At 35.4% G+C, this 14,872-nt stretch overlaps 1 protein-coding gene and 1 long non-coding RNA gene across 2 annotated transcripts in view; one reads left to right on the top strand and one right to left on the bottom strand.

The window, feature by feature from the left end:
* LOC136850704 (uncharacterized) overlaps positions 1 to 14,872 on the top strand; it is a 1,048,955-nt gene that overhangs the window by 463,903 nt on the left and 570,180 nt on the right. The window lies entirely within an intron of this gene.
* The window catches only part of LOC136850703 (uncharacterized), a 460,181-nt gene that overhangs the window by 23,468 nt on the left and 421,841 nt on the right, over positions 1 to 14,872 (bottom strand). The window contains exon 5 of the mRNA XM_067124526.1: positions 50 to 192. Coding sequence (XP_066980627.1) covers positions 50 to 192 — 143 coding nt within the window. The remainder of the gene's footprint in view (positions 1 to 49; positions 193 to 14,872) is intronic.

Here is a 14,872-nt window from a genome sequence, read left to right as displayed (position 1 = left end):
AGAAACGAGATTAAAACTGAAACGAACTGTTCCGGGTGGATTGACTTACCGGTCGGCCTTGTAGGTACCATGTTATGGTCGGCGTAGGGCCGGAGGCCGGGAAATTTTCTGGCTGGCAGCGCAGATGAACTACGTCGGTCGTTTCATAAAGATCTCGACCTCCTAATATCATGGGAGATGAGAGAGGCTCATCTGCGGGGAAAGAAAAGCAAAAAATCGACGGTTATTTCGGATTTTCCGCCCCCTGGACGGCCTGCCATGTTGTTTCGGTGGGAATGAGGACGTAATTATCGTTTTTTTTACAGTTTCTTTGGGGATTCGTTTGCACGGAAATGTGTTTGTATGCTGTAAGAGAGTCCTTATGATGTTTGTGTATAAGCAGACACAAGGGACAACGAGTGGTGAAAATAGGCATATGTATACGTGAAAATATCCGTGTACACGGGAGCCAAAGTTGGAAAATATTGAAAGAATTATTGAGCCAACTCTTCTGTAGTGAAGTGAAGTATGAATGGTGAATGTGGATGAGAGAAAAAAATTAACGCTGCTGAGATAGATATAGTATTGTATTTTTGGAATAAGGAGGATTTAAAGGCTGAAAAGCTGATGTGAAGTTGTATAAAGATTATTATACCGTTTTGAGGTAATTTTGGATATGTGGTGAAAAGTTAAGTATATCTTAGTTTAACCAGACCACTGAGCTGATTAACAGCTCTCATAGGGCTGGCCCGAAGGATTAGACTTATTTGACGTGGCTAGGTACCAATTGGTTACCTAGCAACGGGACCTACAGCTTGTTGTGGAATCCGAACCACATTATAGTGAAAAATGAATTTCTATCACCAGAAATAAATTCCTCTAAATCTTCAATGGCTGGTCGGAGATTCGAACTCGTGGCCAACAGAGTGGTAGCTGAGAACGGAACCCGCTCGCCCAATGAAGAACTGGATATGTGGTGAGAACAGAGGACTTGACATTAGTAAAAAAGTGTATAATTTTTGTGTTTGGTGGAAGAAGATAGAGACTAGGAAATGCTTTACATAATATGGTGTGCAAATTCTGTTCTAGTGTAAGGGCATTATTACCCAGGAAATGATGTTATAAAAGACAATGGTGAGTGGTGCATTGTGTTTTGTAGGGTTTGCTATGCTGCTTGAAGACCATGCTTTATAAGGATAGGAAGTGGCGAACTCTGTGGAAGCCTCGCACACAGTAGTTTCACCCGTGATCCAGGTCTTGGAGGGTGAATGTAACATGTAACTATATATATATATATATATATATATATATATATATATATATATATATTATATATATATATATATATATATATATATATATATATATATATGTTATATATATATATATATATATATATATATATATATATATATGTATATATATATATATATATATATATATATATATATATATATATATATATATATATATGTATATATAATATATATATATATATATATATATATATATATATATATATATATATATATATATATATATATATATATATATATATATATATATATATATATATATATATATATAGTGTATGTGTTCATGTGCAGTGAGAGAAAGTGCGGGTCAGTAGAACTTATAACAAATACATCAGAATTCATCTACTTGAATACATGAATAGCCACCGAAAAAGTGAAATAATAAGAGGGAGAATAAATTTTCATTCATGAGGCAGATGTATATTTACTTAAGTAGTTTGAATGGAACCTTTAGATAAATTTTCTTCGAATCTCGTTAAAGAGCAACTTTCAGTTCTAAAAAACATTATCATGTAATCTAATAAAAACTTTGAAAAAAAGATGCACACGATGAGAAACGAGTTCCGTGAATTAAAAAAAAAAACCTGGTGACTAATACTTCTTGCACTGAGACCCCCCTCCTCAAAAAAGTCATAATTTTAACAAAGTTCCATAAGTACACCCAGCTGAACGATATGTCACGTCGATGATAAACTGAAATAAGCTTCCCCATATACTTAAGAAGAAAAGAAAGGCCAAAAGCTTTTGAAATATGATAGAAAGGGATGTACTTCATTATTCAAGGGTGAGGGAGGTGACAATTAATCATTCGTGTTTGACGGAGGATGGGAATCTTGGAAAATTCTCTTAGAGTGGATTACGGCTTTTTGTTCAGATCACAATTCTGGTGTCGACGAAGTCTAAAGCATAGTTTTTTTTAGTAATAATAACAATGATTATGATGGAAGGGTGGGGGGCGTTATTGTCATCATCATCTTCCTCAATATCTGCTGGTAATTGTAATTATGATTTGTATTCTAATTACTTTCAAGAAACGACGCAAGACCCTATTTCAAGTAGAACAAATAATATGAAGTAGTAAATAAGGAAAAAGAGTTAGCGACTCTCTCGTTAAATCAAGTATACCTTAGTTTAACCAGACCACTGAGCTATTTAACAGCTCTCCTAGGGCTGGCCCGAAGGATTAGATTTATTTTACGTGTCTAAGAACCAATTGGTTACCTAGCAACGGGACCTACAGCTTATTGTGGAATCCGAACCACATTATAACGAGAAATGTATTTCTATCACCAGAAGTAAATTTCTCCAATTCTTCATTGGCCGGTCGGAGAATCGAACGTGGGCCCAACAGAGTGCTAGCCGAGAACGATACCAACCCATCCAACGAGGAACTGACCCTCTCATTACATTTAAAGTAATCATCAGTCGCAGTACTGAATGTTAGCAGTCATTACCCACTCAGTCATTAAATTTTTATGATTAATTTTTTATTCACTTGGTTGCACATTTTAAGATTCTTTTGTGGAAGTCACTGGCTCATAAAAATAATTGCTGTCAATCTTTGTACTAAATTTTATGTTTTGCATTCGCATTACCAAAGCAAACGTGAGATCTCATATCGTGCACGGATAATAATACCACGTAGAACAATTAAACTTGTATTAGTTCCAGCACCTAATAATGCAAACAGGTTTGACTAGATAATTGTGATTTGGAAATGACAATAGTATTTGGCGCAATACCATGCCATTTCCAAATCATAATGCGAATGGTACTGAAAGGAATGTGTAAATCTTATGCAGATATATATGTATACACATGCACACACATATATATATATATATATGTGTGTGTGTGTACATAATAATAGATAATTCAAGTGAAAATAATAAGTCCAATTTACCTCCGATAACAAATATTTATTTTCAAGTCTTAGTGAAAATAATTCGGAATGACATACTTCAGGGGAATAGTAACCGAATGCTCAATCGTAGAATGTGTAATAAAGAAGAGGATGTGAATTACAGAAATGACATGTAAAACATAATTACATTATGCTATCTCAGTACAATATAGAATTTATAATGATTGTTCAAGGACAGAAAATGGAACTGGGTGGGCCAAATTACCTTCATCATAATTCTGAGACAGAAAAGCAGAGATTGAAATTGAAATGGTATGGCCATGTGGTATGGATGGGTGAAAAGGAGGAGTGAAAAGGGTTTGGGTGGAACTTGTCTGACGTAGAAGGTGGAGAGGGAGACAAAAGTTTAAGTGATGTGATTAAGCGATGGATTTGGAGAAGAAGGGTTTAGCGGAGGAAGATGCTCTCGATAGAGACAGGGAAAACGCATCTAGGCAACCGACCCCTCAGCTCAAGGATTGTGGTGGGGATGAAGAAGAATGTTTAGCTGCAAAATTGGTGCTTTCCCAAGCTTTGGAGCTTGCATACAAATCAAAGGAAGGGATCAGTCTCCAAAAGTGGTTTGAAATCACTGAATGAATTTTTATATATTCGTCCTTGGAGTGAAAAGGATCAGGAGTGGCTTTTTTTTTTTTTTATCAGACGTGGTCATTGTTGAAAAGGTTTCCATGCTGATACGAAATGACCAATACACGTCATAATATTTTAAGTTAGCAGCAAGAGATGGCCATTCTCTTTTTTCTGTAATACGTATTATAAAAAACATTGGAGATATTACCCAGCCTTGGTTATACTCACTCTATTCCCGTACGAGGAAATATTTTGAAAGGAGGAGGTAGCGAAATGAGCTTACCGAGACTCGTTGATATCGATGGAACACATCAGGTGTACTGCCCAGATATTTTAACCATGAGCAAAGGTAACTCGAGCAGTAAACCTTTGGCTTATATTCTGGGATATTGTCGTACCATCTCATTTTTAAAGATAAATCAAACTTTTGAGTAGAATTAAGGAATTTGATTTTAACTTTCATTTTTTGTATCGCAGTTTTGTATGTCTGCTTAGCAATCTCGTTGTGAAATTTTCATTTCAGTACTTCTCACATCATACCTCTCATCTTCTTTCATGTTGATATTTCACTGTGGCGCTGAATAACCATCTACATTCCAGTCTCAGATTCATGGCACTGAATACCATATATACATCTATCCATCTTGTAAAAATCTATAGACTCGTGTCTTGAAAACAAATGTTATACGATTAGAGGGTAATAGTAAAGAAGGGAGCGAGATAAGGATCAGAAACTGCAACTGTATCGAGAGGTCCAATTATTGATGATCTGGAATGAATTATATGTAGGATGATTTAGCCTGGTGGGTGTTAAGTAGCCTCCTGGTAAGAGTTCTGACTAACTATATATATATATATATATATATATATATATATATATATATATATATATATATATATATATATATATATATATATATATATATATATATATATATATATATATATATATATATATATATATATATATATATATATTATATATATATATATAAAATTTGTCACTTTTTACCAGATACATATGTAATTGTAATAGCCACACTGCCCTCTTAACTTCTGGAATTCTTCGCGCTTTTTTTGGATACGCTTTTCACTACAAAGCCTTAAGATCCAAGTGACAAGAGTATCGAAAAAAAAACGCGAAGAATTCGAGAAGTTAAGACGGCATTGTGGCTGTTACAATTACATATGTATCTGGTAAAAAGTGACCAGTAGATTCTACATATATATTTCAGCCAAAAAAGCAATAAAAACGATTGTCCAATTGGCTACGATGGTGAGGATGGGTCTATTCCAGTTCTAATACATATCTACCTGAAAACGACAGGTATATGTACGTATGAAAGGCAACTCACTTATCCTTCTCGTGGTCAGGTCGGTAACGTGACCTAGTTTTGATTATGGAACCCGGGTTCGTTTCCCGCTACCGGACATGGTAGTGACAAGCGTATATAAAATAGGCGCGAATAATTCGAGAAGTTAAGAAGGCATTGTGGCTATTTCAATCATATATATATATATATATATATATATATATATATATATATATATATATATGTATATATATATATATATATGATACACATTATATATATATATATATTTTTATATATATATATATATATATATATATATATATATATATATATATATATATATATATATATATATATATATATGTATATGTATATGTATATGTATATGTATATGTATATATGACAGATAAGGAATAAGATCCATAGGCACATAACAATGATGAAGGAAATCGAACTGTCACTGTAAGGGCTTATATTTGTACTCGTTAAAAGTTGCTTCTCCAAGAGAAAAAAATGGGCGGAAGTTTTCTCTGTATCCGGGGGAGAAAAATCTTTACGCATAAAAATAACACAAAAAGCCTAACAGGCAACGACTTTTAGACTTTTCTCTTTTTTTTTTCTCCCATCGACTTCAAGTAACCGTCCGTTCTCCCCCTTTAGCGCTTAAGACTAATGTACTTCTTTATTTCTGGGTCTTCTTTTTACTTTTAGTCGTTGCTGTCAGTGGTTTAGTCGATGTTTTACTTGTGAAGTTTTTGCTTTTACTAATTATGTTGTTGTCGGGGTATTATTCCTATGTTTAATGTCTTGTTGCGTATGTAATGTTGTTTTTTCCCAGCGATTAAAATGTTTTTGCGTTTCTGCAGTCGTGGAGAAACAGATGGTTGTAGTTGTTACTTTTTTCCTGAGGGCAAACTTACTTTGTGACGAAGCTAAAAAGAATTAATATATATAAAAAAAGTTGTAGTTGTTACTTTTTTTCCGGAAGGCAAACTTACTCTGTGACGAAGCTAAAAAGAATTAATATGTAAAAAAAAGGTTGTAGTTGTTGCTTTTTTTCCCTGAGGGCAAACTTACTTTGTGACGAAGCTAAAAAGAATTAATATGTAAAATAATGAAATTGGTACAGTCGAGACAGGGAGTTCTGTTTTCACAAAACACTGATCTATTCACACTTTTTTTTGGTGTCGTTTAAACGATTACAGCTCGTTATGCACAACATAGGTTTGAAAGTGTTTGTGAAAGGATAAAATTTAAAGGGAGAATTTCAAAGAGTAAATGGGAATAAGAAAAAATAAAGATGGAGAAATGAATGCCAATATTGACGGTAGAAAGAAAGAAATAATATTTGTCAGTAATTGAAATGGTATGATGATAAGAGAGGTAAATCACAGAATAGACGTAGCAAGGAAGGTAAGACATCTGTAGAGGATTTGTAAAAGAGGATGGAAGTCTATCAAAGCAAATCCTACAATGTAAGACTGGTTTATTCAGCCAACTTTCTTTTTTGAAAGTGGAAGCGAAGTTCAAATATTAAAAGCAAATGGCAGAAAAAAACTTGGAAACTGGTGAGTCGAGGTATTGTATGTGGAGTGAGAAACCTTAAAAGAATTAAAAAATGTAGAGATGCAAAAGGTGTATCAGTGATTATTGAGGGAGGATGGTCGCACAGAGAGAATGAAGAATGGCGCATTGGTGAAAAGTTTACGCATTTCTAAAAGTTGCCGGATTAAGGAGGGGAGGGAGACTGGAAAATTAATTGAGTAGTGTAGAAAAAGCGTTGGAATGGAGATCATTTAATATCTAGGAATCGCTGGATTAAGGGCAAGATTGAGTTGAGGTTCACGTAGTATTCAGGGGGATCAGTGAGTTGCCGGTAACCATTCTGTGTCTGTATTTGAAAACGTGAATGTTGTGGAAGTTTTCCGTCTATGGGGTTCAGCTTTTATTTAGCATTTAAAGAGATGAATATGATATGAATTTTATTTTTATTTTTTTGTATTGAAACCTCTAATCTTTTATGGACATAGGAATAGACGGACAAACAGACAAACAGATAGACTTGCACACACACACATACATTTTTATCCACAAACATTAAGCTACAAATGTTTATTATACAATTCGTTCTACTTCGGCAATTTCACCGAAGAGAATGAAAGTTGATAAACGATTCGGGACCTAGGATTCAGCAGTCGGCAGCTATTCGGTATCCGAAGTCGACTGAAAGTCGTCGACACGCACTGCCGGGCGTTCGAGTCCCCCACGTTTAGCGACTCGTTTATCAGTTATAATTCCCCTTCGGTGATATTCCCGAAGTGGAGTGAATTGAATTTTAAACGACATTTGTAGGTTACTGTTTATGAATAACTACATGCCACGGTGATGTGTTTAAAGTTAACACACACACACACACACACACACACACACACACACACACACACACACACACACATATATATATATATATATATATATATATATATATATATATATATATACACACACACACAGACACGATATAAATTCATATACATATATGTATATACATACATATTTGTATAAAAATAAAGCATTTTATTGAAGTGGTAATATTTAAGTAATCAGTGTACAGTAACTGTGTAACTCAAGTTGGAAGTAAACTAACATCGTCTACATCCACAAAAATTCATCTGGTGATAAAATTATTACCCAAAATAGACGCGCGTAGGAAAGTTAGGGATTAAGTATTTCGGCAGAGTTGGAAAGTTTATAAAAAGTTGATTTGCATCTACATTTGCCTTTAAAGTATGACGTATGAAAAAGGAAAACAAAACTCGACAAAAGTTGAACATCTTACACAGTGAAAACCAGCACATAGGCGTTTAATTGCATAAAGCTTTCCAGTTATGATAGTTTATAATCTGCTGATAATCGGAAATCAATTAAAAATGTTCACAGCTAATAATATGGAAGTGCGTGAAAGAGACTGCGCTGTTTGCTGTGCACTTCTTCCTGAAATGAACATCTTCATATTTTTTGCAGCAGGAACGGACAAGTTAGAGCATCCGGATTCCTATGAACCAACTTAAGATTGGAACATAAATTTCACTGCTGGTTTCTATATTCTATATATGCTCTTGAATTGAAAAACGCTGTAAGATGCAAATACTGACATAAGAAAGTAAATACTTCTGTATTTTAGCAGTCAGAATCACTTTAGCTGAGTGCTGGTAACAATTTTAACATTTGATCTTCCATACAAAAAAACCTCTTCAGATTCAGTGCGACTGGGTAAATTAGGGTGATATCACACATAGAAATAGTATTTCAAAAAATGCTAAGAGGTAAGACCGTGAAACATGTTTGAAAGGGAAGCACGCTGGACATAAGAGCCAAGTTAATGATATGATGGAATAATTTTGTCTACAACTGCAAGGACTGTATAAGTGAAGCCATCTCACCATAGGATCATTTCCTCATGTAACTGCCATTTAAAGTAAATTACTGGGCTTACAAGAGAATGTTCAAAAAAGCAAGTAAAATAACTGCAATGTAAAACTAGTGTATATGCTGATATACCAAATAGTGAGTCGAAAACGACCGGTTCTTTTGAAATGTTAGATATTCCTGAACCCTTAGCCATAGTGCGTTAAGTTCTCTTTCCTCAATTTTTTTGTTATTTAGACAACGCTCTGTAACGAGAAACTCAATGGACAAAATGTAGCTGACAGCTATATGTACCTAATGAACAAAAATAATCTTAATGAACAATTGTACCCAATGAACAAAACTTACTAAACAGTTGTAATTTATGAGCAAAATGTAACCAGTGAACAAAATGTACTCAGTAGACGAAATGCAGCCAACGTACCAACATGACCTGACATGAAAATTGTATCCAGTCAACCAAATGTATTCAGTATACTGTCAGATTCAAATTTTATCCGACACTTGGTATTGTAGGTGAAAGGATAAAATGAATCCGGTGGACAAAATGTACCCATTGCTTTTTGTTTTGTTTCGTTTTACATTAGGCACATAGTTTCCATTCCACAAATTGCCTACGATATATCGTCATGGTAAATTTTTATCTTGTGTACACTTACTATACTTGTTACGTTCTGTGTATAGGGAACATTGTGTCTATTGGGTACATTGAGCACGTTTCGTCTGTTTGGTACATTTTGCATATTTTGGAATTTTTTGTTCATTGGGTACATTTTACACATTGTAACATTGGGTGCATTTTGTCTGTTTGGTACATTGTTTTCTATTGGATGTATTTCGTTTATTGGGGACATTTTTGTTCATTGGGTATAGTTTGTGTATTGGGTACATTTTGTATTATGGGAGATTTTCTCCGTTTTACAAATATAGCAATATCTACTAATCCATAAACATAATTTGGTTTCGACTTATCTTCCGACATGTCAGCAGCTATACTCGCTCTCTCTCTCTCTCTCTCTCTCTCTCTCTCTCTCTCTCTCTCTCTCTCTGAAGAAAACAGTGTTTCTTTCTCTGTTTTAGTTTTCTGTAAAAGAAAACTATTGTGCCGGCTTTGTCTGTCCGTCTGCACGTTATTCTCTGTCCGCACTTTTTCTGTCCGCCCTCAGATCTTAAAAACTACTGAGGCTAGAGGGCTGCAGTTGGTATATTGATTATCCCCCTCCAGTCATCAAACATACCAACTTGCAGCCCTCTAGCCTCAGTAGTTTGTTGTTTTATTTAAGGTTAAAGTTAACCATAATCGTGCTTCTGGCAACGATATAGGATAGGCCACTACTGGGCCGTGGTTAAAGTTTCATGGGCCGGTATAATGCTCATACAGCATTATACCGAGACCACCGAAAGATAGATCTATTTTCAGTGGCCTTGATTATATGCTATAGCGGCTGTACAGAAAACTCGATTGCGCCTAAGAAACTTCGGCGCATTTTCCACTTGTTTCTTTTTTCAGTTCTTGGTATTACTTCACGCATACTGACGGCGCAAGTATGCTTTTCTGCAGAAAACGACAGATAATTGCTTGCGCATGCAACGAGTTGCCCAGTGAACAAAATTTACCTTATGTTCCATTTACTTCCAGTTAAGCAAATGGCACAATAAGCGTAATGTATATAATATACGATATTCCCTGCAGAAGGTGCTCTCCCTTATAGAGACAGAGTATTCCTACACCAAATCTAGTGTTTATAATTATGTCACAGTGTACGAGAAAAGTAAGAGATAGATGTATATTGAATTTCCCGTCATACCTGTGAGATTCATGAGTTGCGTAAAATCCAGAGAAAGTAATTTGAGTACAGATAAAACTGTAAATCCTATAACAGAATGGCTCACAGTCTCAATTTCTGCGCCACCGAGATACAGAACCAACTTCATGAAATATTTTTTACTTGAACTGGCAAAAAAAAAAAAAAAATTAACGTTAATTGCGGTGTCGTGTGGCCAGATCGTTGCCTGATAATCCTCGCGCGAGTAAGACTGTATTGTAAACGGTCGCTCCTTCATCTCGCCAAGAAGACCCACTTGAAGTCAAACAGGATAAAAGAAAACCACAAACACGACTGCAACAAGCAAACGGAACCAGCAACTCTGAGAGCAACAAACAGTAGAAGCGACTTCGTTCTGTCATAACTATAACTAGAACAATAGTGGTAACAGCATCGCCAACAATAATAGCCTCGTTAACATTAACAATGTCTGTATCAAATTAAGAGCAATATCAACGTTATTGGCAAGCGCAGAGTGTATCCCAACAGAAAATTACCCCGGGACGAGAAAGGGTTAACCCACAGCTATTCCCAGAAAATCAAGGTGTTTGTGTGTGTGTGCAGCCTTACAATTTCTATTTAATTTTTTCCAATTTTTAATTGGATTTCATTTTTCCTGTATTTAAAAAAAGTTTTAATCTTTCAGTTCAAAGGCGCATAACGACAGAAATCCGGAAAGGTGGAGAATATCGGCATTATCTTATTGCATCTGAATGATTAATAATTTTTTTTGTAAATTTAAACCTCTATGTAGCCAGCGGGTTCTGTTATTTTCTTTTAGATGTTTGTTAACGAGATGTTCATAAAATAGAGAGAGAGAGAGAGAGAGAGAGAGAGAGAGAGAGAGAGAGAGAGAGAGAGAGAGAGAGAGAGCGAATCCTCTTTGATAACGATTGTGTAAGTGATCAGTTAATCATAAAATTCTTTCGTGCACCCCATTTAGCTTTCTGTCAGCTCTCAGAGCCAGATCAGTAGGAAAAACTGTGTTCAAACAATGAAAATAGGAAATAATTTAATAGATAAAAAAGGGGATAATTTCCATTTGGTCAATTTGACAACGTACAGACTCATCTTTCCATTAAAATGAACTTAGTATTCATTCCTGTTTTAGTCATCTAGCTTGCGAGCATGATACTGGGTAAGGTTGAAGCTTTACAAAGTATCTAGATGGCAAGGATTGTGGTGTTAGGTCAAATGCGATTAAGAGATTTTGTGGATACGAATGACCAAGCAGTGATAATATCAGGATTCAAGAAGAAAATATAAAAACGAGATCATGGGCAGCCTAAGACAAGGTCAGAGGTTAAAAGGGGAATGGAAGTAGCAGTAAAAATGATCATGAGGGTGGGATAGCCACAGGTCACCTTAGCAGTTACGAAGAGGACTTTTGGGGGTAAAGATACCCAAGGGTATGGATAGAGTTTAAGGAAGATATTGGAGGGTTATAAACAATTAATTTTGAGTTTGGAAGTGTAGGGAGGGAGTTTTGAGGCAGGATGTGATGCACTGTAAGAGAGACAGCGACGTTAATCCTTGTTACGACTTCCCAGCAATTATGAAATAAGGGTCACTACTGACTATTAATTTTGTGATCAGCCTTATGTTAGTTGTCAAGAGATGGCCCTTTTCATTATGCTACTCAGTTGATTGCGTTCATGTAATCTGACGAGTAAATTGTTCGGTTGTTAAATGATAGTTGTTCTCGTAGTATTTGGTAGTGAAATTCATTTCGATTTATTTTACTTAATGAGCCTTTGTTTTAAGTCAGTGTAGAGAAGAGATACATGGAGGAATTAACATTAATAAAATAATGAAGATAGACGCCAAAAATATGTTATGAGAAACAGGGAAAATTAGGACCGAATACAGAACTGAACGAGCTGAGAGAAATAAGATTCTCTTTTGTTGGAAAAAGAAAATATATCTTAAATGAGCGAGTCGGAAATGATGAGGCTCAAAATTCAGGACGAGAGATAGTCAGGGAAATAGCGGGATTTCAGACAGAATAAAGAATAATTAGGACTCGCAGCACGGAAATGGCAAGTCTTAAAGCAAAGACAACAATATCAGCACTTGGTGCAAGCAGGAAGAGGAGAGAACATTTGGTCAGAAAATACAAAGATTACAAAAAAAAAAAAAAAGACAGTCGAGAACTAGCAAGCTAAACAAATGCAAGAACAGGTGGGACAGACAGAAACCCCGTTCTCTGTATGACGACCAAATGCAAACTGGGAATATTGGGTCATATGAGGCCGTAGGATTCTCGTTGCGCATCCTTAACTTCACTTACAGCTTTGTTAATCCTACGAAGGACGGGGCCGAAATGAAGGTCAAATAGTCATTCAGCCATATTTAATGTCCTTGCTTACAGCTGCAATGGCTCGAGTTTATTGGGAGGGACGCGCCCTTGATGGCTGTAGTCGTTTGCAACGGGTTAATTTCGCCGGATTTTTACTGTCCAATTAGCTGCTCTCAGCGGCGTGTCTCCATTTCGATGTAAATTAATATGTTCGCAGGCACATCCCAGAAACCTTGCTCATTGTTATTTTCCTCATCTGACGTGCCTTTAATGTCTTATTTTATTTTATCTCTTTCCTTCTTTTATTGGGAGCCGTGTCTTAAATTCGAATCCAAGTCTCATTTTAGAATTAGGAGTGATTCAAATGGTATGTTTATTTTTTTTTATTTCTCTTCTTTGCATTATTTTCCTGCTATTGCCAATTTATTCGTTACTTATCTAGTTTCTACATTACAAGTAGAAACTAGTTATGCAATGAATACATCGTGTAGCACATTTTTATAAACACAAAATTGGAACTCGTAAGACTGTCTAGTTGTCTGTTTATGTGTATTTGAATATTTTCTCGTTAGTGACCCATAGCCTCATGGATCCGTGTAAACAGAGGCGATTTCCCTTCGAAATATTAAAAAGTTTTTTTTTTTTTTTTATAAAGTGGCCGAAATGAATTATAGAGTAAACGCAATCTGATTTAATTCAGTATTGCCAACCAAATGCCGTGAAACAATAAAATCACGACTGTATCATTATCATCATCATCACCATCATTTTAGTTATTCGCTGATTTATCGGTTTGGTTTTCATTGTTATGATTAATTTAAACCTTAGGTCGTTTAAAGATATCCAACTTTATGGTAGGTATATTTTTTCACTATTTTTATTATAAAAAATTGATATCCCTTTATTCTTACATTCTTTTTGTCTTCTTCTTTTAACGTGCTTTTTTCCCATTTGTATGGGGTAAGCACGATGCCTTCTTTTGAAGGACTTTGATTTGGCTTTGAGGTAGACTTTGCAGTCTCGATCGGCTGCCCTGCCTGTCATCGCATAGACCCCCGTAGCGTATGTACATGTATTGTACCAGTCACATTCTATTTGCTTGTAAAGTAACCTTTATGTCCTTAATTTTCCTTTTCCTTTCATTGCAACCTTATACATTTCTTAGATGTCACTGTAACCTTGCATTGTCTTCTCCCCCTTCCCCTTCCCCTTCCCCCTCTCTCTTTACCGATTTTCCTGTTGGATTTTGCTTATTACCATCCACCTTTTTTAATTTGGTAAAAGTTCTTTTTTTCTTTTTATTACTTAATAGCCTCTATATTAATGGTTTTCTCTATCCTTGGTGTGACATTCTCAAGAAAGTGGAGGCCTATAATCCATATCTTATCAAGAATGAGAAAGAATTAAAAGGCAGATTATTGAGAGAAAATTTCCCGGAAAATCTCGCGCGAACCAAGAACCAACCCATTCGATTATTCCGACGGTTCTGCTTCGGATTGGGAGGAAATTACCCTCACGCAAACCCTCGCCCCAAAACAACAACAACTTGTTCAAGATGAAGTCTACTTATCGCTTAAGCGGATAAGTCGAGAGCGCCGCCCAATGTTGTTTTTCCCCGTAACCTAAAATACACTGATTGATGATGCATTATAGATTGAGGATTTGTTCAGCGCCTCCCCCGCTGTTTCTTCGTTTTTCCCGTGATTCCGCGAAGTTTCGCTTCCGTTTTGTTCAGAGTTATTTTCATTTAACTTCATTTCTCTTTGGATTCCCTCATTTTGAATATCCCTTCGTCTTTATGTTATTTATTTCAAACTTTTGATTACTTATCTTTATTTTTCTGTAACTGCCCTTCATGTTTATTTCAAACTTTGGATTGGCTGATTTTTTTGAAAACTTTTCGATTCAAATTTTCATTGGCGTTTATTTTACTCTTTAAGATTAACGAAGTCAGTTATGATGGGCACACATCTTGTTCATGTTCTGCATTGAAAACGACTTATGAATGAGCATGTAAAACAGAAAGTTAATGATAGCATTTGACAATCAAAATGTAATTTAGAAAAAAGTACACAGATGTAATAGGGAACATAAAGAACTAGAATGTAAAGAATTGGAGAGAGAGAGAGAGAGAGAGAAAAGTGTGTGTGTGTGTGCGTGTGTGTGTTTATTAACGAGCCTTTCCCAAAACCACTGTGGTTGTAAAGTTGCAG

Source organism: Macrobrachium rosenbergii, chromosome 22 (genome assembly GCF_040412425.1).
Source record: "Macrobrachium rosenbergii isolate ZJJX-2024 chromosome 22, ASM4041242v1, whole genome shotgun sequence".
NCBI lineage: Eukaryota > Metazoa > Arthropoda > Malacostraca > Decapoda > Palaemonidae > Macrobrachium > Macrobrachium rosenbergii.
Note: the sequence above shows the minus strand (reverse complement) of the source record. Positions and strands in the feature narration are given on the sequence as shown.